Genomic DNA, 27060 nt, shown 5'->3' with positions numbered 1-27060 from the left:
CTTTTGATAAAGATTCATTTGGCTGAAAAATCACCTGTGCTATTTTCAGAAATGAAAGTGAGGCACCAACTGTGCTGTTTTTCCACTGATAGAGATAAAATGCCCCGAACCATCTCTCCTCGCAGTACTAACGCAGAGCCTTAATCAGGGCCAAGCTGAGGGTGCCTGATATCCTGGGCTCCCCTCCCCTCAGGACCATGAAGACACTAATGAGCCTTCGCCAATTTCAGCCGAATGGCTCTGCGGGTAAGAAGATGGGTATAAAGCATTGCATTCCCTGGATACCATTTCCCCTCATTTTGCTACTGCCCTAATGATCTGGCTTCTTGAGAACACTGTTCATGATCCTCAGTCCAAGTTTAGATATTCGTTAGGTGGTCACAGAGAAGTGCTTTTGTTTGTCTGTTTGCTTGTATTTAACATTATCTGTGTTAGCACTTCAGTACACATCAGATGCCTGGAACTAACTAGAAGAGACTTTGTCACAGCACCTAGACAGCACAATATAAGTGCTGACAAATGGGTTACAATGGTCTCTGAAATCTACGAGGGCCACTGGTTCCAGGACTACCTACCAAAATCTGCAGATGCTCTGTCAGTTCAGTTCAGTCGCTGAGTCCATGGACTGCAGCATGCCAGGCCTCCCTGTCCATCAGCAACTCCTGGAGTTTGCTCAACCTCATGTCCATCAGGTCAGTGATGCCATCCAACCATCTCATCCTCTGTCATCCCCTTCTCCTCCCGCCTTCAATTGTTCCCAGTATCAGAATTTTTTCCAGTGAGTCAGTTCTTTGCATCAGGGGACCAACGTATTAGAACTTTAGCTTCAGCATTAGTCCTTCCACTGAATACTCAGGACTGATTTCCTTTAGGATGGACTGGTTGGATCTCCTTGCAGTCCAAGGGACTCTCAAGAGTCTTCTCCAACACCACAATTCAAAAGCATCAATTCTTCGGCGTTCAGCATTCTTTATGGGAGAGTCCAGTTCTCACATCCATACATGACTACTGGAAAAACCATAGCTTTGACTAGACGGACCTTTGTCAGCAAAGTAACATCTCTGCTTTTTAATATGTTGTCTAGGTTGGTCATAGCTTTTCTTCCAAAGAGCAAGCATCTTTTAATTTCATGGCTGCAAATCACAATCTTCAGTGATTTTGGAGCCTAAGAAAATAAAGTCTGTCACTGTTTCCATTGTTTCTCCATCTATTTGCCATAGAGTGATGGGGGCACAGGATGCCATGATCTTAGCATCTTAGCAGATACTCAAGTCCCTTATAAAATGACACAGGATAGTTGGAGCCCGTGTATATGGAACACTAAGGATAGTATTTTGATTTTGGCTTTTCTTCCTACAGTTGTATTAGTTCTATCTTCCTCAGTTCTCTCAAGAAAAATGTAGATGCTTTCCTTAGTGTAGAGCCCTGCTATCAAGGGGTACATGGATATTTTACCAAGTGCACTGCTTCATTTCTGGCAGTAACTTGGAGATTAATTACTCTGTACTTGTTTCAGGAAATTATACAAATGTTACCTCCTGATGAAAAGGCTGATCAGAACACAGAAAAAATGGACTCAGATATCACAACTGGAGTAAAAGGTCCCTCATGTTAAAGGGTAAACTCCACAGTACATGAGTCTTATTGGAAAAGAATTATGAAACAGCATACATTTTATAAAAGTAAAATGCTTTCATTCCTTAGGCTGATAAACATCCTTTTCTTTTTATTTTTAACAAGCACCTAGCCATAATTATTGTACAGGAAAGAATTCTGCTGCCCTAAAATCTGTTTCTGTGATACGTTTCTGCAAGGCAGGTGTTTGGGTTTTTTTTTCTGGGTATAACTTTAAAATTGAATTTTCTCATTCTGAAACTGTTTTACAGTTCAATATAGACAGTCTCTCTACTCAATTTATTCAGATATTCCATAGCTGAAGTAATCATGGTGAGTCAAAGCAACTGCTATGAGCATAACCCTGTCTCCATCACCCCCTCCCACACTTTCTATGTGGTACCATTCATTCCCTAGAGTGACAGGTCACTGACATTCATTCTCATTCTTCTTCCCCCACCCGCTCTGTAACCAAGATTTTTTCTGTGCTACATATGCCTTTACCACCCTGATTTATTGAATCTCTTATCTTACCCCCTCAAATATGTCTTTTATCCCCCAAACCTAAGAGACTTTTTGTAACATATTTGGTGATCAGTATTTGTTAATTGGAAAAAAAAAAAAAAAAACCAACAGCTAAATGTTAAGGACTAGTCACAAGCTATATATACCTGCAACATTCATTCATAATATCAAATCATTTGGTGGTTGAAACTGTAACCTGGCCATATTTTTCATGTCCTATCATTTTTGGTAATGCATTGGCTTTGTAGTGATTTATGTGTAACCTGCTCTACTGCAGCTAATTCAATACCAAATTTTATCTTTGTAAGATAAATGGATGCAGCATAAGGAGGAAGAACAAAATGTTTTTTCATCCACTGACAAAAAGAACAAATGTAGAGATAAGAAAGTAAAATGGAATCATTGCTATGACTCCCCCGCACAACATAATCTTTAAGAATTGTCATCAATAATCTTACGATAAGGGTAGTTCATATTGAAGGGAATAGTGGTAGTTTGGGGCAAAGTAATGTCCAACTCCTGTGACCCCATGGACTGTTATCCCACCAGGCTCCTCTGTCCATGGGATTTCCCAGGCAAGAATACTGGAGTGGGTTGCCATGTCCTTCTTCGGGTATCTTTCTGACCCAGGGATTGAACTCTTATCTCCTACACTGCAGGCAGATTCTTTACCAACTGAGCCATCATGGAGGCTCTAAAGAGAATAGTGGGTAACTGCTATAAGACAGATGCCAGGTTTAAAAATATCTGAAATGCCTCTGAGAAGGTGGTAGCTCTCACTCCTGACACAACTAACATCGACTCGCATGATTCTGCTGCACATATATGGGCACTGGAATGTGTTTGTGTAGAAACACAGATATACACAACCATGCTTTACATTCTATGAGCCAAAGCTCCTCAGCCCCCAAACCTATTCCTAGTAACCAATATATTTCATCTCCCACATGGCTCCCCGTGGTACTGATGTAACACTTCATTATTCATATCAGAGTGCTATTTACTGTTCTCCTCCTCACTCAAAATCAAGAAACAATGCAGTATGGTTCATTTTAGCTTGCTGCTGCTGCTGCTAAGTCGCTTCAGTCGTGTCCGACTCTGCGTGACCCCAGAGACGGCAGCCTACCAGGATTCCCTGTCCCTGGGATTCTCCAGGCAAGAACACTGAAGTGGGTTGCCATTTCCTCCTCCAGTGCAGCAAAGTGAAAAATAAAAGTGAAGTTGCTCAGTCATGTCCGACTCTAGCGACCCCATGGACTGTAGCCTACCAGGCTCCTCCATCCATGGGATTTTCCAGGCAAGAGTACTGGAGTGGGGTGCCATTGCCTTCATTTTAGCTTACTATTTACCAAATAACTAACACACTTAAAAAAAAACTTCACAAAAAAACTAATATAAGTTATTATAAATTATTGTTTCAGTGAAGGGATGTGATTTCCTTTTAATGCTTTTGCTAAAATAATGTGTTCAACTGAGGTTATGTTGAGGACAGTTTAAATCTCTGCAAATATTTCAATTCATGCTTTAGTGTACATTAGTTAAAACCATATGAAACTGCATATTTATTGTCTAAAACCAGTCAAATATTGGCAATTTCATATGGCTCAATCTAAAAGTAAGCTTGCTTTTATAAGGCACTTATCTGCTGAATAAGAAAATAAATAATTATTATTGAATGAACCTGAAGAACAAATTTATACAAGAGGAATATAATTTTCTAACTTGTAATCTTGCCAGGGTTGCCATTCTCCATTGCAAAATGAATATCATAAGATTTTTGCTACCCATGATTAGGATTTAAATTGTATGTCTAATGTGATTCACAGGTAGCAAAATTCAGCAGTTATTCATTTAGGTATTTCCAATGAAAATATTTGACTGCCATCAGTCCATCACAGTGCAAAACAGTACACATTCTCAGGCTAAAATGCTTTGCAGTAGATTTTTCTCTAGTTTCATTTCATAGCAGGGAACCTGGTAAAACGGCTCCTGATATCTTTTTAAGTTTGCTTGTAAAGTATTATCATAACGATTCACTCCTGGGTTACTTGTCTCAAGGACTTTTGATGATAGCCCTAGTATTGAAATAGTCTCCCTAAGGATCAGAAGTTTATTTTAATAGTTTCAAGACCCTTTGTTGTATTTTCAAGTATACTTCTGCAATAAAGATAACAGCATATTATCTTTACTATGTGAAAGCAATTAACTGGCCCACTCAGGTCTTCAGATTTTTCCCAGTAGAGATGGTGCATGGCACTTAAATACCACACAATGTCACACAGCCCTGGGGACAAATGGTAAATAAACACACATTTAGAAGGTAGCTGATTGGGACCAAAGGGTTCAGTTTATGACGTAGAAAGATTATGAGATTTGCCATCAGAAAATTTGAACCAGACCTAGATCAGAGATTAATGTTGAACTTTTATCATCATGTGACCACACAAGTTATTTAACTTCCATCAATAAAAATGATAAAATTTTGACTTCAAGTGTCTTCAAGGCTTTGGTAAAGTTCAGATGGAAGAGTGTATGACAAGCACTTTGTAACTGATGAAGCACCATACCCAAAATGGTCATTGCCAACATTATTGATAACAATAACAACAGTACCCACAAATCCTCTTCCTTCCCGTAGGATTTACATTTTAACTGAAAGACTCCCTACCTTGGTAGAGTGAAAAAAAAAAAAATGATGACAACATTAAGTCTAGTATGACCTGCCATTCTATTGTGGAATGTTTGCTCAGGACTTCAGACTTGATTTTAAAAGCCCCAAGATAAGTTTCAATGGTTTCAGATACTTCTTATAATGTCCTGTATATTTAATAGCTCTTTTTCCTCTTTATGTACACAACAAAACAAATTTCTGTTTCATAATTTTATAATTTCAATGTGCTTTAGAATTGGAATTCAAAATACTAACAATATAATTTCCAGTATAGAGAACTTTAACATAGTACAACAAGTGGAATTTGGGTTACCCAGCTTCCTTGAAATTCCTCCACAAGGTGCTCACAAAACTTAAAACTTATGCACATGTGTCTACAATATTTATGTGGGAAAAAATTATTAAATGTATAAGCTGCATCAACGTGCCAGTGTGCTTGCTGCTGCTGCTAAGTCGCTTCAGTCATGTCCGACTCTGTTCGACCCCATAGACGGCAGCCCACTAGGCTCCTCTGTCCCTGGGATTCTCCAGGCAAGAACACTGGAGTGGGTTGCCATTTCCTTCTCCAATGCATGAAAGTGAAAAGTGAAAGTGAAGTTGCTCAGTTGTGCCTGACTCTTAGCGACCCCATGGACTGCAGCCCACCAGGCTCCTCCGTCCATGGGATTTTCCAGGCAAGAGTACTGGAGTGGGTTGCCATTGCCTTCTCTCGCCAGTGTGCTTGGTCGTGTTCAACTCTTAGCAACCCTTTGGACTGTACCCCACCAGGCTTCTCTGTCCCTGGGGTTTTCCAGGCAAGAATACTGGAGCATGTTGCCATTTCCTCCTCCCCAGGATCTTCTTGACCCAGGGATCAAACTTTTGTCTTTTGCATTGCAGGCAGATTCTTTACCCGCTGAGCCATTGGGGAAGCCCTGACCCATCAGGGAATTAAATTTTATTTTGCCCTTTGCAGATTTCCTTATATAACAGTGATATTAGCACTGACTGACCAGACATCTCACCATTGGGGGAGAGGGGCCTTAAGCCAATGTTAGCTACTGAGCAGGAGTATTTACTATCCTATTATATAGATTACAAGGAGGCATTACCATCTTCACTATAGTCATAATGAAGGCTTCCCTGGTGGCTCACATAGTAAAGAATCTGCCTGCAATGCAGAAGATCTAGGTTAGATCCCTGAGTCAGGAAGATCCCCTGGTGAAGGGAATGGCTACCTACTCCAGTATCTGCCTGCAATGAAGGAGACTCAGATTTGATCCCTGAATCAGGAAGATCCCCTAAAGAAGGGAATGGCTACCTATTCCAGCATTCTTGCCTGGAGGATTCCATGGACAGAGGAACCTAGGGGGCTACAGTCCATGGAGTCACAAAGAGTCAGACACAGCTGAGCAATTAACACTTTATAGTCATGTGAACTAGCTGGGGCACACACTGGATTATTGACTCATCTGTCCAAGCTCCCTGGTTAATCAGTGGCAGAGCTATATCTGAGAGTGTCTTTGTGTCTTCTACCATAACCCTGAACTTTCCTACCCAGTCTAACATGAGCCTATTCTGTTCCATTTTAGTGAATCGTGGAAGATCCTATTTTACAACAATGAGATAATCAGGTCTTAAAAATTGGTGTTATCTCCTCAAGATTTGGGGGATAAATGGATAAATGTATATGCATGGTTGAGTCCCTTTGTTCACCTGAAACTAACAACATTGCTAGTAGGCTATATATCCCAATACAAAATAAAGAGTTTTTTAAAAATTGGTGTTATCTCATCAAGATTCCAGTCTTGTTTGATTTCTCTGGGCTTTGATTTTTCAACAACACTGTATTAATTTAACAAGGATTTACTGATATTTTCTAGGCACCGAATTGTTGGCAGGAGTCTATAAACTGACTAATAGAAAGGAGGAATACAATCTTTTAATTTCATCATAATGTCAAAGGCATGTTTTTGAAATATAGTACAGTTACCTAAAATGAGTTGTGTTTGTAATTCCAAAACATTTCAAGTGCTCTGTATATTTCAACTGGAGTTGAAATATGCAGCGAGGTTTTGAAGGAAGCCATGTAAACCCATTGTAATGAGGCACTTTCACATTGCTGCTCCAGGTACTAATTGACTTCATGTTGGTTAATGCAAGAACTATTTTTAGAGGAAGGAAGTCTGAAACCCCCAATCATTATTTCCCCAAATCTCTATTCATAACCAACATAAATTAGTGACACCCTGTGACTTCTCCGTAAGGAAACAACTCCAAGGGTAATTGAGAAAGGCTGATTCTTCATTTCCATTCCTGCAGTTCCACAAAAACTCATCCATGCAATCATCCCATACCTTGAACAATATCACATCAAAGAATCTCACAAAAAGTTTTTTTTACCCAGTGTTGGGTTTGTTTCTTCATTCTCCAGTATTTGCAATTCTCAGGATCACCATAATGTCAGGTGATGAAAACAGGGGAAAAAATATTCTGTCTGTGTATATAAAACTCTGTCACATATGAAATGAAAATAATATCAAAGCTCTACACACAGTTTACAGGGAAAAAATGTTATCTTCAAGAATTAATGATGGTTTCTCTAGGGAATTTCTATACAAGCCTGCCATCCTTCAAAAGCAGAATCAAAGTGAATCTAAGTTCCAATTGAGTTGCAGTCCTAAGAGATGCGAAGAATTGTGGTAAAAATGAGAGGAAATCATATATAAATAACTTAAAGGTGTCTGTATGAGGAAGCTGAAGCAAAAATTACTATGGTAACCATGAATATTTAGTTATCAGTCTAGTGACAATCCAAATAAATTAAAAGTAATAATCCCAGTCACAGAAAAAGGAGCATCATATAACAGAAACACATTCACTACAATTTTAATTCTAGGAACCCTAAAGTAGTATCATCTCTTCAGCCCCATTCTTGTCAGTATTATCAATGTGATTATCCTCTCCCAGATGCTCCTTCAATCATCTATAACTGAGGGACAGCTCAATGCTGATTTATTCAACTCAAACCCACCCACGGATTCAGTCTACCAAAGCCAATGATGTTACCTGTTGGAAAATATCAGTCTCTTTCCTCAGTTAGAAGGAGTTAGCATGTCTGGAGAAGGCAATGGCACCCCACTCCAGTACTCTTGTCTGGAAAATCCCATGGACTGAGGAGCCTGGTGGGCTACAGTCCGTGGGGTCGCAAAGAGTTGGACACAACTGAGTGACTTCACTTTCACTTTTCACTTTGATGCATTGGAGAAGGAAATGGCAACCCACTCCAGTGTTCTTGCCTTGAGAATCCCAGGGACGGGGGAGCCTGGTGGGCAGCTGTCTATGAGGTCGCAGAGTCGGATATGACTGAAGCGACTTAGCAGCAGCAGCAGCAGCATGTCTGATACTCTTTCTCTAAATAATTAATGATCTATTATCTCCAGGATTTGGGAAAGCTAGAAATATCTGAACAATGAGCTAAGGCAAGGAGCGTCAAAGTCTCCAGGAGTACTTATTTAACATGTACATAGAGCTTCCTGAGCCTTTCCCAAACTACTGAATTAAAAACCCTGGTCCCAGAAATAGCTCTTTCAAATAGCCCCAATAATTCAGGATGCATCAGAGACACAGGTTCTATCCCTGGGTCGGAGAGGTCCCCTAGAGGAGTGCATAGCAATCCACTCCAGTATTCTTGCCTGGTGGAGAAGGAAATGGCAACCCACTCCAGTATTCTTGCCTAGAGAATCCTGTGGACAGAGGAGCCTGGTGAGCTGCTGTCCACTGGGTCGCACAGAGTTGGACACGACTGAAGCGACTTAGCATTCATGAATGAATTGGAGAAGGAAATGGCAACCCACCCCAGTATTCTTGCCTGGAGAATCCCAGGGACGGAGGAGCCTGGTGGGCTGCCATCTATGGGGTCGCACTGCGTCAGACATGACTTAAACAACTTAACAGCCACCGCAGCAGCAGCATTCTTGCCTGGAGAATTCCATGGACAGAGGAGCCAGGTGGGCTACAGTCCATAGGGCAGCAAACAGACAGACATGACTGAAGCAACTCAGCACACACGCAGGGGTGATTTCACACAGTGGCGCCTTCAAGTGGCAGTTCTTGTTAGCAGTTCTTAATAGCACCCAGGGGCAAGCGCTTTCAGCAGAGGCAGCACTTAGGCAGATAGCAGCTCTGGACGGAGCTGACACCCTATGGCACTGCTGGTGATGTCTGTCCATGCAGCTGTACCCACCACAGTTTTTCTCTTTGGCTGGCCTCAAAGTGATGGAGGCCTGCTGCCATCTGTTACTTTACACCACACAACTCCTACTCTGGAGCTCAGGACCATTTTCATAAAGCAAGGCAAGCAGGGTTCCTGCTGAGCCCTCTCTTGGTACTGATAGACACCAAACTGGCTTTCTCAAATGAAGCTCTCGGAAGACTTTTGCTCAAAGTCTCTTTCAGTTTACAGTCCGGATAACAATATACTGGGTCTACCATTGTCTTCATTGCCTTGTATTATTTTTTTCTGCCAGCCCTGAGATGTGATGATCTCACAGCTCAGTGAATTCCCTTTCTCCCTTTGGGTGCAAGCCCAGGATGGTACCTGAAGGGCTACGCTCTCCTTGGAGGCAGGTGAACCCAGTCACCCAGAAGGCTATGTGCCCTGGACTACCTTTCCAATGAATCCACATGATCAACATTTGTTGATCTCTTGCAGGCAATGTGAGGTAGAAGGCAGAGAACGGACCAAGCTAGAGGGTGGGGGCAGAACAGTGGGGGTGGCTGGAGCAACAAACAATACTGAAGAAATAAGCAGAGATGCTGCTGCTAAGACTCAAGAGGCCATAAGGAAAGACTAAATAGCCTTCAGTGATAATATGGACAAAGGATAGTATTGAAGTTTGGATATAGATGCTGAAGTCAAAGCTATGATATCCTATAGTATATTGACGAGGAATTCGCCCAAAGTATTGTTCGGCTCTAAAATGATGTCCTTTCCACCTGAAACACGATATACTGGAATGTTCTAAATGTTTTGGCACATGTCTCCAAAATTCTGCAGACAAATGACAATGTAATAAACATTAGACTCAACAGATCTGATGTTAGTCACAGAAGACTATTTTCTATTAACTTTATGTACCTATAACATAAACATTATTGCTTAGTGTGCTATAATTGATGTATGTTTATTTCTTAATGCCTTATTCACAGTGTGGTGAAGTCAAGTGAAAGTCTCTCGTCATGTCTGACTCTTTGTGACCCCAAGGACTATACAGTTCATGGAATTCTCCAGGCCAGAATACTGGATGGGTAGCCTTTCCCTTCTTCAGGAGATCTTCCCAACCCAGGTCTCCAAAGTCTTAAAAATACTCTGCTGTTATTTCTCTTATTCTCTGACTTAAATTCATATTTCAAGAGTATTTTCAAGATCTGGAAGCAAATGATCATTTGATGCTTAGTCAAGAACATACATTTCAAATCATGGTAAATATCTAGATAGTGTTGTCTAAAATAAAATCTTATCTAGAAAACAGTAAGACTAATAAACCAATAAAAAGGAAATAGGAGATGTGGATATAAAAATAAATAGGAATGATGAAATGAGGAAGTTGTTTCACCTCTGTGATATTTTTCCCCCAAACCCAGAAGCCCAGTATAATCATTAAAAAACATCAGGCAAACTAAAAATGAGTAATATGCTATCAAAAAATCTGACCAGTACTCTTAAAACTGATCAGGCTTGGGACTCTCTGGTGGTCCAGTGTCTACAACTCCATGCTCCCAATGCAGGGCACCTGGTTTTAATCCCTAGTCAGGGAACTAGACCCCACAGTCTACAATTTAGAGTTCACCTGCCGTACCTAAAGATTCCACAGGCTACAGAGAAGACATAGTGCAGTCAAATAAATAAAAACATTACAACAAAGAGCAATTTCAAAAAGTGATCAAGGTCAAGGGAAACAAAAGAAGATTAAGACTGTCATGGATTAGAGGAGACTGAGACACAATGATGCAATAAATGCAACGTTCTATTCCAAACTGGATCCCAGGAGAGAAAAAAAATCATGAATGATAATCTGAATGAAATCTGAACAAATCTGTGGTTTAGGTAATAGAGTATCAATAATAATTGTAATTTATACTTTATAAATAATAATTTCTTAGTTTGACAAATGAATGTAGATTATGAAAGATATTATCCTTAGTGGGAGCTAGGTAAAAGGGACACAGGGATTCTCTGTCCTCTTCTTATATTTATGTACATTTAAGATAATAACAAGCCTACAATTCAAACCAAAAAAAAATACCCTTCAATAATGGAGTGAATTCTGTTATATGTCTAAAGCATATTGGCAATAAATTTGCAATTGTCTTCAAAACTTTGGAGATACTAAGAAATTTTGTATGTTTCTCTGTACTCTGAGAATTCATCTTCCCAGCATGCTTCCTTTGACTCACCCAGAAGAACTTCACCACTTTCTGTAAACAATTCTGTTGTGGCATTTATACTACCATTTTGCATTTACTCATTTATATGTTTGTTTTTCTTACTTGAATGTCACTTCTCTGGGAAGTGTTGAATATAAGCACCTAATAATTAGATTTCAGACGGTACTTAAATGTGAATGCTTTTAAAACTAAAAATTAATGATACTAAGATTTATTTCACAATCACTTGTCTGGGAAATATTGGAGACAAGCATCCAAAAAATGTAAAATATTCCCAGTGCTATATTGTAGGTGATATCCGAAACTGTACTACTTTAGAACTGAAAGATGCCTTAGGATAATTTATATATCAAAATAATTCATATATTAAAGAAATTCAAACTCACAGATTAACTGACCTGTTCAATGTCCCATAAGAACTAGTAGCAGAAGCAGAACCCAGTCTTCTAATCCCATTCTTCTACATCACCATATCTCAGGATTAGCAATCTTTCTACTTTAATGGATACAGCACGTCAATATTTCTTCTAAATCATTTCTGAGTTTAGCAATTACCAAGGCTTTTAAAAAATCAACCTTCAGTCTTTATTAGAGTATGAAAGAAACACTAATGTAGGACTCAGGGGATCTGGATTCTTATCTCAACTTTGTCACCAGTTGATCTGCCAGTCTTGGGAGACCATGCCCTACCTTCGCTGAACCTGTCCATTCCAAAAAGTACCATGTTTCACAGACTAAGATATAAAATAAAACAGATATTCCAGGAGAGGTCTGGATTTCATTTATATTTTTAAATACTATCAATCTACTTCAAATACTTTGAATTATTTTCCATTCCTCACCTCATTCACTTTCCAATGAGAGAGAAATAGACTTTAAAAAGCATGTCACAGAGACAGTTGAATAAGTTGTTCTTAAAAGTCAACAGTAATGATTAGTTTATAGTCAGTGTCTAAAACAGTGTAGCCAGTTAAACACAAACAAATAGAATATCTGTTCCACACTGGTAAGTTGACAAAGTCTAAAGAATGGAGAACCACCATCTATGTAGTGTTAGCATGCTTTGGGCTATGCATGCAACTTGTGTGTTACATATCTGGCTACATTTTATATTGTTAAACAAATTTCTGAATTGGCTCATTTTTTAAAGATAAAGAATAGCTTTATAAATATTACATAATTATTAGTCCTGGGTAAATACTGGATCCAAGAAAAAAATTATACAAATTCAACTCAAATATATTCTCCTTGCCCTCCCTCCCTACTCCCATATCCTCAGGCCAGTCTGGCCAGTACTTGGATGTCTCTGGGCACAAAGCAGGTTGAATAGCTGTTTGACTCACTGCTTTTGACTCATTGTTTGGCAGATTGAGATCTCTGCTGAGAGCACCATTTGGAATTTTCTTCACCCAAAACTGATATTTTTGAACATGAAATTGAAATATAGTGAGACACTGGGAGACATTCATAGAATAATAGTGCCAAAAGAGAGTGCGATCAATATATGTCAAAAATCTAACTTACTCCCGGAAGTGTTCAAGGAAATAGTCTCAGATTGGTTGAGATGGGCATGATAGTGCATGAATATGGATTTTATGAAAATATAAATATAAAAAATGATACTAGCTTCAAGCATGTGAACTGGTGAGGAGAGAATATTAGCCATGAGTATAAACAGAAATGGACATAAGAAAGTAGAACAAATAGAGCTAGACTTTATATACTGAAGGGAGACTGATTAGGGAAATAAAACTAGGGATCCAAGAGTCACTAGGTCTAGGTTTGGGTATTTGAGAGGGGGCTACCACCACCACCCGGAGAAGGCAATGGCACCCCACTCCAGTACTCTTGCCTGGAAAATCCCATGGACGGAGGAGCCTGGTAGGCTGCAGTCCATGGGGTCGCTAAGAGTCAGACATGATTGAGTGACTTCCTTTTCACTTTTCACTTTCGTGCACTGGAGAAGGAAATGGCAACTCACTCCAGTGTTCTTGCCTGGAGAATCCCAGGGACGGGGGAGCCTGGTGGGCTTCCGTCTATGGGGTCGCACAGAGTCGGACACGACTGAAGCGACTTAGCAGCAGCAGCAACCACCACCAGCACCACCACCACCAATCTCAATGGTTATCGTTATTATAACAGTAACAAAAATAGTTAATGCTTACAAAGCGATAGTACATATGTTTGTCAGTACTATTATAATGTTTTAAACATTTTCATTTAATCTTGACAATCATAAGAAATAAGACTACTGTTATTGCTTCTGGTTTATGGGAGATGAAACGGAGGCACAGACAACTTAAGGCACTGATTCAAGATCACACAGTTGGTAAAGGTGAAGTTATGGTTTGAATCTGTGGCTGAAAACAATGAATCAATTTAAAATCTTAACCACAGGAAAAAAAGATGCTATGGAGAAGTTGAACAGATTTAAATTAAGCATATAATAAACAAAACTTGAACACAGGAAAGAAAGCCCACTGCAGCCCTATGCGGCAACAGTAGAAAAACACATAAAAACTAACAAAATTTCATTCTCTTTAGGTCTCTCATGTGAATTATGTCTTCCAGAATTTATCTCTTTTGTCCCTATCTTCAGACTTAGAGCACACACACAGATTTAAGGTTTCTTCTAAGGTCTCAATCCTTCAATAATTAGCAAGCCTCACTGTCAGTAAAGTTTCTTTAAAATTAATCACTGACTTTCCAACTTAAACCCATTTCCTCTCTCTGATCTTTATTGGACACACAAGATACATACTAGATGAAGGCAGTTAAAATTCTCATACCCTTCAGTCTTTTCTTTTTATTTAATAAGTTATTTTAAATGTACTTCTGCTAAATCCTATTTTAAAATCTCCCTGACATCAGTGACTGATATATTCAAGTCTTTCTGACAGGCCTATTTTGCCATCTTAAGTGTATTGAGGGTGAATTTTCTCATCTTACCTCTCCATTTTCTAAGGGGTGTATCTTGGAATAAAACGAAGTGCAGATGACCTCATCATCTTTGGCATATGACGGTGGTCCAGTACGGGGATAAATATTGTAGAGGGTTAGGCACTCTGTGTCTGTCACAGCATGATACTGCCAGGGCTTGTAAACAACATTATCCAGTGAGCGTTCCAAAATCCAGTTTCCAGGCCGAGGGGAGTTAGCTGCTTTCACAATCACATACGCAATCTGGAACACCTGGGGAAGTGTGACAACAACAACATGTAACTCTGAATTCCAACGTTTCTCACTGCTGCTGCTGCTGCTGCTGCTGCTAAGTCGCTTCAGTCCTGTCCGAATCTGTGCGCCCCCACAGACGGCAGCCCACCAGGCTCCCCCGTCCCTGGGATTCTCCAGGCAAGAACACTGGAGAGGGTTGCCATTTCCTTCTCCAGGGCATGAAAGTAAAAAGTGAAAGTGAAGTCGCTCAGTCGTGTCCGACTCTTTGCAACCCCATGGACTGCATATCAAATATAAGGCCTAAGGCTATAATAATTTTATTTCGGATATTATTCCATAACCCTATTATATTCTCTGGACTTCCCAGGTGGCTCAGTGGTAATGAATCCACCTGCCAATGCAGAAGACACAGTTTGATCCCTGGGTCAGGAAGATTCCGTGGAGAAGGAAATGGCACCCCACTCCAGTATTCTTACCTGGGAAGTCCCATAGATAGAGGAGCCTGGCATGCTGTAGTCCATAGGTTCCAAAGAGTCGGAAACTACTTAGCAACTAAACAACAAGAAAATTGTATTCTCTATATTTTTACAGTTACATGTCCATATTTAATACCTTTTTACTAAAATGATATGTTCCATTTTGACACTCATGACTTTCAAAGAAATGGGTTAAAATTGGATTTTAGTTCTCCAACAACTCATTAACATCATTTCATCTACTTTTTGAAGTTCCATTGTAATCACAATCACTTACAGTATTTGGTACATGCCAATTTACTCACATTACTCTATTGGAGATTATGAGTTAGAAATTCCATGTGTGAATAGTGCTTGATAGTTTAGAAAACAGTTACTTATATCACCTAATCCTCAGACAAGTACCATTTAGATAGCATTACTGTGGTACAGGAAAAAACAAAAAGAAAACATAGCACTTTGAAGGCACAGTCCTGTATTTAAATTGTGATCCCAACATTCATGCGACTTACTTCGTCAACTCTCACTCCCGTTTCTGTTAATTAGGGTCAATAATAAGAACACTAAGTATACAACTGAGAGACAGTTTAGACTAAATGAAATAATGTATGCAAAGTACCTAGCAAAGGACTTGGCTGTAAATACTCAGTAAGTGACAATTCCTCCACATTCCCTAATAGAAAATAATGGAGACAAAATTCTAGTATACTCAGCAGCTGTTTGAAACTGGAATAGAGTAAATGAAGGGTTTCTGTACCTCCTGTATAAGAGGTAAATATGTATTAAAGAAAAGGAAAATAAAGGCAGCAAGTTACTACAAGTCAACAGAGTGACCACTGAATGGAATATGGCAATCCTCTGCTTTCAAATCTATTTGAACACATACAAAATAAATATTCTAGATGTTTTGTGATGGTACATATGTGCATCTTTACCAATCCAATCCAAAAGTCCAAAAGAACAATGCATAAACATTACTGAGTGACATTTTTTGCGATGTCCTGGGTAGATAGATAAATATAAGGTAGTTTATATAGCCCCACCATCTATGAGTTAATAATATATTGCAATAATGAGATATATGAAAGGTACACTAGTAAAAAAGCAATAGTATATGTCTTTCCTGGGTCGGGACAATTCCCTGGGGAAAGAAATGGCAACCCACTCTAGTATTCTTGCCTGGAGAATTCCATGGACAGAGGAGCCTGGCAGGCTACATTCCATGGGATCACAAAGAGTCAGACACAACTGAGCAATTTGCTTTCAAGGTATAGTCCCACCATCTATGAGTTGATAATAAATTGCAATAATGAGATACATTAAAAGTATGCTAGTAAGAAAGCAATAGTATATGGTCTTTTTAGTACATTCAGTGAGATGGGGGAGTTTGCCAACCCTAAATTCTGGGTGACTGAGGTCACTGAAAAGATACAATGGAGGACAAACCTGTTAAAAGATGATTAATGGGTCTGTTTAGGGGGGAGATTGAAAGTAATGTTCTGAAAATATACCTTATCTGCTTCATAGTTTTGACATGAGAATTTCAGGAATACATGCACACTGTTTATGACAAACTCTAAGGGACTGAATTTAAAAATATGAAAAGTTGGTATTTAAGATGAAAGAGGTGACTCGGATGCTGGTCTTCTGAGACCCTTACTAGAACATGAGCATTTTTATCTGTGTGCACTGAGGGGAAAATCATGAGCCATTTAATGAGCAAAAGTAGGGATACCATTTGCTTCTTAGGCACAGTTAAGGAAATACTGGTAGTTAAAATACTGAAATACTTCTGTACTTGGTAAATAACTGCTGTCCAAGCCTCCCAAATGCCTTCACTTTCCAGAGAACATCTGGGTAACCTAGGGATTGCAAGGAACAGCCAAGATACCTTCTCTGATTAGACTGGGCTTTGACCATTCTATTTTATGTATTATCACTCCGTATGGGAAATATTATGAATTTTTATTTACAAAGGTATACAGATAACTATAGACAGACATGTATATATATGTATGAATTTGTAATTACTGGAATACACTTAGACATTTTGGAGAAGGGCAGACATGGACATATTTAAGATGTGACCTATGGGGTTTGGGGATAAGGAGTCAAGGAGAAAAAAAGAGCTTTAAAATTCTACTATCCTGCTATACTAATTGCATTAACATAAATGTCTCAGTTTTTAATAAAATTATTTTTAAAGTAAGGAAATATTTTGAAAAATAAATATCAAAGGAAGGACAAGAGTGGGAGTAAGATGGAACATACTCTATCAATCATGTGCCCGCATGCGTGCTCAGACCCTCAGCCATGTCTGACTCTTTGCAAGCCCGTGGGCTGTAACCCACCAGGCTCCTCTGTCCGTGGGATTTCCCAGGCGAGAATACTGAAGCAGGTTGTCATTTCCTCATCCAGGGAATCTTCCCAACCCAGACCCAGGGATGGAACTCCTGTCTCCTGCATTGCAGGCGGATTCTTTGTCACTGTACCAGCTGGGAAGCCCCCAATACAGGTTATGTGGGCAGAAAAGAGATGTACAGAAGCCAACCAAACATAATCTAGAGTATTTGCTATTTCTGCATTTTTAGGTGCTATTCAATAGGGATTATTTCTCTTAGACACTCTGTATTCAATACATACACATGGAACCTCTTTAAAAATGAATTCACTAAAAGACAAACCCTACTGAGTAATCTGATAGAACACAGAAAGGTAGTTATTTCCATGAAAATCTGATACACTTTGCTCCTAATTTCTGCTAATTCTAAATTATTCATGACAAAAATCTATAAACTGGTAAAGAATATAAATAACTAAATTGTGAGCTCCTAAAGGGCCGAGGTGCTATAATCTTTAGTAAAATTCTTTTGAAATAATGTATATTTTATATTTATTAGTTTTTTTAAATTTTATTTTATTTTTAAACTTTACAATATTGTATTAGTTTTGCCAAATATCGAAATGAATCCGCCACAGGTATACCTGTGTTCCCCATCCTGAACCCTCCTCCCTCCTCCCTCCCCATACCCTCTCTCTGGGTCGTCCCAGTGCACCAGCCCCAAGCATCCAGTATCGTGCATCAAACCTGGACTGGCAACTCGTTTCATACATGATATTATACATGTTTCAATGCTATTCTCCCAAATCTCCCTACCCTCTCCCCCTCCCACAGAGTCCATAAGACTGATCTATACATCAGTGTCTCTTTTGCTGTCTCGTACACAGGGTTATTGTTACCATCTTTCTAAATTCCATATATATGCGTTAGTATACTGTATTGGTGTTTTTCTTTGTGGCTTACTTCACTCTGTATAATAGGTTCCAGTTTCATCCATCTCATTAGAACTGATTCAAATGTATTCTTTTTAATGGCTGAGTAATACTCCATTTTATTAGTTTTTTTTTTTTTTCTGATACTATAATTTTTATTTCTAACTTTTCCATTTACACATGCTTACATTCTTCATCTTTCTGCTTATAATCCACATCTTTTTATGCAAGGTGTGGATATTTCCCACTAAATCTTTTAACATATTGCAGTTATTTTATTTTTTTATTTTTTTTTATTCTTCCAATTTTATTTTATTTTTAAACTTTACATAATTGTATTAGTTTTGCCAAATATCAAAATGAATCCGCCACAGGTATACATGTGTTCCCCATCCCGAACCCTCCTCCCTCCTCCCTCCCCCTCTCTACTCTACCCAACTCTGTGAATTTCTGTGTGTTCCAGACGGTGGAGAACACTTAGGGAACTGATTACTGGCTGGATCTGTCTCCCTCCTTTTCATTCCCCCCTTTTATCCTTCTGGCCACCTCTGTTACCTTCCTCCTTCTTCTCTTCTCTGTATAACCCCGTGAACATCTCTGAGTGGTCCAGTTGTGGAGTGCACATAAGGAAGTGACTACTGGCTAGCCCACTCTCTCCACTATTGATTCACCTCATTTTATTAGTTTTAATTGAATAATCAAAACCAGTGTACATGTTTCCATATGACTTCTTACTAGAAAAATACTATTCTTTCTGTTTGTTAGAACTTGAATTCCAGTAAACCAGCATATTTTGTCACTTGCAGGAACTAAGACATACATTTCTTGCATGTTCATTCAATTAATATCTCTATGAGTTGAGAAAATTTCTTAAACTATTTTACCCTCTGTTCCATAGTGTATCTTTTTCAAAGTAAGAACCATGGAAGAGATAATAAAGTACTATGTACTCTCTGGAAAAAAGAATCTCTATAAATGTTTTAAATTAGCAAATTTCCATCCAGAAAAAGAAAAAGTGCACAGTTTTTTTTTAGTGGAAAACCAAAAGAGAAATATCAAAGCATAATTACAGATCGCAGGTACAAATAAGAAAAATAAAGATACACTGATGTATGGATAAAGAACTTTGTTTAGAAACAACTCAGCAAGCAAATATAGGAAAAGGCCAAATTGTCTTGGAGCTACAACATGGATTTATGACTTCAGAGCTTCTGTGTTGGCTCTAAAAAAGAAGTTGTACTAGAAACCGCACAGATTCTTTCTATAATTCAATGTAACAGCCAGCATTAAGTGACATGGAAAAGCAGTCATTGCCTTCAAGAATATTAAAGTCACCTCATTTCAAAATAATATCCTTCTTTCATTTATTTTCTATGGATTCTTTCACATTTCATGCAAAATTAATTAAATTAGTTGGCATGTAGTATTCTGAATAAACTTAAAAATCTGGTAGACAGCATTATTGAAAAACACAATGAATAGAAGTATTCTTTGACTGTGTCAGAAAAAGACTGTAAAAATTCTAACTGAATTTCTAAGTATGCCAAATTTTTAATGATTTCAACAGAATAATTCTCTAGTGTACCTATGTTACTTTAACTAATTCTGCCTTGTGTTTTCAGCATAAAGACTCTTCAAAATCACTAGTTATAAAATCTTATTTCCAGGTGGAAAAAAAAAGTCTGTATGAGATGCAGCAAGGCAAGCAAATACCTTATGATAAGCATAAAAATACTAAGACGGCTAGGCTTCTATGAATCATAGATCTCAATACACTATATCCAATTTTTTTGTTGTAGGAGGGTACTTTTTACATATTGGTGGCTAAAAAATTCCAAATAACTTTTGAAATAAGGCCAAATGTTTGACAGTTTACAGTAACATAGAGAACTTTCTATTTCACATTTCATTTGTGCATCACATAATAAAATATCATGAAATCACAATCATATGTCAAGAATGTAGCATTAAATTAGATGTTCCTGAAGGCGATGGCACCCCACTCCAGTACTCTTGCCTGGAAAATCCATGGACGGAGGAACCTGGTAGGCTGCAGTTCATGGGTCGCTAAGAGTCGGACACGACTGAGCGACTTCACTTTCACTTTTCACTTTCATGCATTGAAGAAGGAAATGGCAACCCACTCCAGTGTTCTTGCCTGGAGAATCCCAGGGACGGGGGAGCCTGGTGGGCTGCCGTCTATGGGGTCGCACAGAGTCAGACACGACTAAGCAACTTTTTCACTTTCACTCTCTGTGGAAGATGGTACTTCATCTTTCTCACAGAACTTAACCTGAATTACTCTCTTCCATTTCTATTTCCTAATTTGTCAAGAGAAAAACACGTGGCCATCTAACTTCTGCCACTGATAAGCTCCACCTTTATCCCTCTAATGCTGTCTCTCTGTGAACTCCCTATAGCAAATAGCTGTCCACATAACAAAACTGCTTAATTGTGAAAGAGGCTCTGCAATATTCTAATGCCTGCTCTTGCCAGTGTTATGAATTTAAACATTTCCACAAACTCGATGCCATCTCTAAAATGTTTTGGACACTTCTGTGTATTATTAATTCTAGCATTATGTACGTCAGATACTCATTCATTTATACAGGTATGTTGGTGTTCAGAAAGCAATGAGAACTATACAATATCGAACCAAAAAGGATCCTTGGAATCAAGAGTTTCAAGCTTTGTACCCACTAGAATAATCTGGAAAGCTTTACAGAAACACACACACGTCTCTGTGTTTGAGTTGATAGTTCATATAATTAGCTGATCTTTCAACTGAGACCTAAAAGAAAGATAAGTAAATTTAAAAAATAACAACAAAGAGGATGAGGTAGGTTCATTATTTTTTTCTGGAAGGTCCATAGGAGTCAGCTGTAGAGGGAGAGCAGAGATCATGGCCTAAAGTACTGAGAGTGGCTGTTGCCCTGGGTCAAGACCAGCAGAAACTCACGAAAGCAGGTCTGACCAGGAGCAGGGGTGAGAAGTGGGGCTGAATGCAGGAAATTCATCTAAAGTCTGAGTTTAATAGAGGCTTCACTCAAAGACCCACCCTACCAAAACACATGTAACCAAATTCTTTTGTTGTTGTTTAGCTTCTAAGTCCTGTCCAACTCTTTGTAACCCCATGGACTATAGACTGCCAGACTCCTCTGTCCATGGGGTTTCCCAGGGAAGAATACTGGAATGGGGTGCCTTTTCCTTCTCCAGGGATCAAACCTGTGTCTCCTGCATTGGCAGAGCAACCAGGGAAGCCCTAACCAAATTCTTGTGTGTGTGTGGGGGGGGTGGGGGTGCATGCTTAATCATGTTTGACTCTCTGTGACCCCACCAGGCTCCGATTTCTATGAAATTTTCCAGGCAAGAAAACTGGAGTGAGTTGCTATTTCTTACTTCAAGGGATCTTCCCAACCCAGGGACAGAACCCCTGTCTCCTATGTATTTTGCACTGGTGGGCACATTCTTTACCATTGTGCCATCTGGGAAGCTTAACCAAATTTTTACTTCCCAGCAAAAATTTCTAAGCAATCACAGGAAACAAGTGGCTCACTATAATCTTAAAAATTACCCGAAGAAATCACTATACAGATTTTGAAAATACTATTATGGACCTATTGGATCAAGGTTAAACAATAGATGTGAGAGTTGGACTATAAAGAAAGCTGAGCACCGAAGAATTGATGCTTTTGAACTGTGGTGTTGGATAAGAATCTTGAGAGTCCCTTAGACTGCAAGGGGATCCAACCATTCCATCCTAAAGGAAATCAGTCCTGAATATTCATTGGAATGCTGAAGCTGAAACTCCAATACTTTAGCCACCTGATGTGAAGAACTGACTCATTTGAAAAGACCCTGATGCTGGGAAAGATTGAAGGCAGGAGGAGAAGGGGACGACAGAGGATGAGATGGTTGGATGGCATCACCTACTTAATGGACATGAGTTTGAGTAAACTCCGGGAGTTGGTAATGCACAGGGAGGCCTTGCGTACTGCAGTCCATGGGGTCGCAAGGAGTTGGACATGACTGAACGAATGAACTGAACTAAACAATAGAAGCTTTTAAATGATGCTTTAAGTTTAAAACTTAAAGCAATTAACCTACAAATGACTTCAATTATTACTTTTTGGGTGAGTTTTATGTCCCTTGCAAATTTATACTTACTTCAATAAACCTAGGATTGGTGGGGAGTCCATATGGGATAACCCCCTTGTCTGCCTGTCCCTTCAAATTTACTGACAATAATTTCAAAGACTGAAATGATTTGTAATTGTCACTCAGTTGTAATGTACAGGGCAATTACATTTCCCCTGTCCTCAGTGTACACTACAGTTGCTGAGTGTGAATTTAATGAGTTGTAGGTAAGCAAATGTGCCATTTCACCTCAGGGTAAGTGGCTCCTCTGTTTTCAGAGAAACAGAAATACTTTGCCCTCAATTAAAACAGACTTTTTTATATTCACATTAAGCTCATATAAAGTTTATACATATGAAAATGAATCACTCTATCATTATCTAATTTCTAGGAAATAATAATCTAACTGGATGACTAAAGATAATCTTCTGAAGATAAAATGTTCATTTGCTGAATTTGTTTTTTGAGAAGAGTTTTAATCAATGCCTAACTATCCATGGGAAAGTATTTGAAGGACAGTTCCACTTCATTATGTAATAAAGAAAATCCCAACCTCTCGTTCTCAAAAATAACATGAGTTACTTTTCAGGTCTAAGTTAATATACAAATCTAAATCAATACAATTTTTATTATTAGTCCCTAGAACTGGATAAGTTTATTGTAAAGCTGATTTGAAAAAATTAACAAGTAAGAATAGCCAAGAGAACCTAAGAAGAAAGAGCAATGGATGCAGGAATATATTATTAAATGAAAAAAAATCAACCTGTAGAAAACTCAATTATACAGGATGTTGCAGTTTACTAAAAGGACCTTTTTTGAAATGATGAATCTGTGATGACCACTAACTGTCAAAATGGCCACTAACGTTTCCAAAAGAGAGACACCTGGATATTTTCTGCAATGTAATGGAAGGATACAGCACCATCTACAAAGTAATTTGCCAAAAATGTGAACCCAAATCAGAGTGAGTCTCTACATTTAACTATCAGTTTACAGGAAATAAGGTATCTAAGGACCATGAAAACAGCACCACAGGGATACAATTAACAAAATTCAGGATGTGAGAATCTTTACTACCCAAACAGTATGGCTTCTTCAAAAAATAAATTGCAAGACAATAAAAAATAATGAGGTTATAGATTAAGAGACCTTAAGAGAGATATCAAATAAATGCAGTATGTGACTTCAGGTACATCCTGATTCAATCAACTGTTTAAAGCTTGAGAGGCAAATGTGATGTATTTTAATACTGACTGAATATTTGTTAGTATTAAAGAAGAATAATAGTATTTTTAGGTATGACAATGATTTTGTTTACTAAAGAGCTGTAAAGTTCAGTGATATATACTGAATTATAGAGGATATAGAGGATGTAATATGCATAGGATTTGCTTCCAAATAAGGTGGCTCGGATGGTAAAGAGACTGCCTACAATGCTGGAGACCCGGGTTCTATCCCTGGGTCGGGAAGATCCCCTGGAGAAGGAAATGGCAACCCACTCCAGTACTCTTGCCTGGAAAATCCCATGGACAGAGGAGCCTGTTAGGCTACAGTCCATGGGGTCACAAAGAGTCAGAAATGACTGGGTGACTTCACTTCACTCACTTAATCTGTTGAGTGGGATGGGGTATGGATAAATGCAGAATTGAAACAGGAAGGGCCATGATTTAATTTTTACAGGTGGGTATCAGTTATGTGGGTCTAGAGTATTCTACTCTATACTTCTGTGTATGTTGGGAAATTATCATAATCAGGGCTTTTAAAAAGATTACTAATACATTTCATTTTAATAAACAAATGACTCTCTTACATAATGATTTTACACTATTGGTAATTCAGTGCTTGCTCTTAAAAAGCAAATATTTGTTTGTAACAGTAAAATAGGTTTACTGTCTTGATAAATGATTAATTCTGATTCATACTGCAACTACATTGCATTCAGAGCTTAAGAAATGTATCTTAATTCTTTCAAATTAATTATCAAGTCTAAAGGGCATTGCTGGCCCCAAATTTTAGTCCTGTCTTAGAAAACCAGGAACACGAATAAATAGAATCCAAATTGCAATGAGCAAGGTCCTCCCTCGGCTTATTAATGCATTTAGTGCTCCATGCTTCATTAAGTTGCTATTATTTTTAACAATGTCAGCTGCAGGTAAAACTCAGACAAGCGTTTTCCTTCTCTTCAGCACTGCCCTTGACATCTATTCTCTCCTCACATATTTCTCTCTCATCTGAAACAATCCATGGTTTCAAAAGATTGACCTGCCTCCTGTGAACAAGTCATTGGCACAGCATGGCTTTCACACCAGCCACTGGTAAAAGAGCAGGTAGGCTGAGTCCCCCATAGAACATGACAGTCCTTTCAATGAAGCCATCACAGAACACAATATTGGTGTGAATCACAGACAATCAGAAATGTGACAGTTTAAAGCCTCCCTTCTAAAAATTATTCACCCTGGAGAAATACCCAGCATTGCCTTTGTTTTTGTGCTTCTATAGTTACCAGGGTAAGAAGAACCTAGCCTTCTTCAATTTATGACAGTGCAGACATGAATGAATCACTCTAGTTCAAAGCATTTGGGGAATAATAACAAAGATTTGTAGTAATGAGAGGAGTTGGACATATAATGTTAACAGCAGAGAATAACAAATCAAAGACAGATGAAACTTTCTGATCTTGGCTCATGAATTCTTTCAACAGATCAGAGTCACTTAACACTTATTCAATTTTAGCTATTACAAATGAAATAGCATCAGCTATTTTCATGCTTATATACTGCCCAGCTTCCTTGTCCTTCTCTAGGGACTTTCGTAAGAGTAGTCTATAACCTCCACTGTTTATCACCTTAGCACCTCTTCTCTATTTAACCCTCTACAGCGCATGCACCACTCAACACCCTACTTGAATTATTTTCAAAAGAGTTACCTGGTGAGAAAATACATGTTTTGTTTCTCCAACCTCATCTTCTTTGAAATCTCTATAGCCTTTGACTATACTGCTCTCCCCCATCTGAAATTCCCTTTATCTTTGGAAAAATGATATTTATTTGTAATTCAGGGATTTTTTTAAAAAAAGAAAAACATGTTTTCCTAAGATGACATTTTTCCCAAAATGGAAAGTAAACAATAGGAGAGGAGAGCAAGAAGACAAAATAATATTCAGAAGAGAGCACTGTGGGGGGTGTGCCTGCTGTGGGTTATTTTCATTTGAATTTATTTCATTAAGCTGTATCCCAGTATTCTATATCCTAATAATCTTTTCTTGGGAAAAGTAGCATTATATTTAGTGCCTTGCTTTCGCCAAGCACTTCAGCCTGCACAAGTTTGTCTCTGCTAACAAGATTTCTATCAGACAGGTAGGAACTGATTAGAAATTGAAATGAGAGAGTTAATGCTAATTTGTGTAGTACAAAGAATAATGACCCCTCAACAATGTCTATATCTTAATCCTTGGAACCTTTGTATACATTATCTTATATGTCAAAGGGACTTTTGTAGATATGATTTAGTTAAAGACCTTGAGATGTAATGATAATTCTGAATTGTATAAGTGAGCCCAAAATTATCACAAGGATCCTTAAAAATAAATGAGGGAAGTGAAAGAGGTGGACAGAGTGATGGAACATGGCCCCATCCCATTTCTGGTTTTGAAGACGAAGGAAGGGAACACAAGCCAAGGAATACAGGCAATCTTCAGAAGTTGGAAAAATCAAGGACATGAATTTCTTTCTAGAACCTTCAAAAGGGAATATGACCTTGCCCACACCTGACCTTAGGACAATGAGACTCATGTCAGACTTCTAACCTATTATAAATATATAAGATAATAAATTTGTGTTAAGCCACTAAATCTGTGGCAACCTGTTATGACAGCAATGGAAAACCAGTACATTAGGTAACTTGTTCCATTTCACATGACTAGTAAATTATGGATGAATTTTAGAGATCTAGTTTTTGTACAATAATAAATTTTGCTTTTGTACAATACATTCCATGTCTATGACTATTTCAAGTAATTCCTTCACACAGATATTTCCCATATATCAATTTTTTTAATATAAATTTATTTATTTTAATTGGAGGCTAATTACTTTACAATATTGTATTGATTTTGCCATACATCAACATGAATCGCCATGGGTATACATGTGTTCCCCATCCTGAACCCCCCTCCCATATATCAATTTCTAATCGAACCACATTCTCATGTCCCATTTTATATTTCTAAAAAATTAACATCTTTGATAACAACTTAATTTTGCTTTGTAAAAAATTAATTTTTCCCTTGTTTTAACATCAAAACTAAGATATAGGCTGCTAACAGTAGAAACTGTAGAATATTTTACAGATGTCTTTTAATGCCTTACACATAATAGATTATAAATTATTTTTAAAATTCAACAGAATAGGTGATCAAAAATGGAATGCCACCTCTGAAATAATTTAAGGAACCACAAGAGTGATTTCTACAAGCACCTGAAGAGTGAACTTATCTAGCACCATTCAATATTAATAAGTACAAATGACATATTCTTCATCATTCCCAATTTCCTTGGGAACTGCTACCAAGATAACAGTCTTATATATGTCTAACTCACATATTTTCCCTCTGAAATGAAAATCTGCAAAAAAGAGAATTCTGTTGAGGTTTGTCAAGTGGCCTTTACCCCAGATTTTAAACAGATGACTTAACTTGCCAGTGAAGCATGAAGTGTAAATGAAATGAAAATGAGAGATCGGCAGAGCCTGGTATCCTTTTCC

General features: G+C 38.3%; 1 protein-coding gene across 1 annotated transcript in view; it reads right to left on the bottom strand.

Annotated features, from left to right (window-relative positions):
* LAMA2 (laminin subunit alpha 2) overlaps nt 1-27060 on the bottom strand; it is a 706382-nt gene that overhangs the window by 472605 nt on the left and 206717 nt on the right. Inside the window, exon 4 of the mRNA XM_061427935.1 lies at nt 14189-14431. Coding sequence (XP_061283919.1) covers nt 14189-14431 — 243 coding nt within the window. The remainder of the gene's footprint in view (nt 1-14188; nt 14432-27060) is intronic.

This window comes from Bos javanicus, chromosome 9 (genome assembly GCF_032452875.1).
Source record: "Bos javanicus breed banteng chromosome 9, ARS-OSU_banteng_1.0, whole genome shotgun sequence".
In the NCBI taxonomy this organism is placed as follows: domain Eukaryota; kingdom Metazoa; phylum Chordata; class Mammalia; order Artiodactyla; family Bovidae; genus Bos; species Bos javanicus.
The sequence above is the reverse complement of the archived record's forward strand: the minus strand, read 5'-3'. Positions and strand labels throughout refer to the sequence as shown.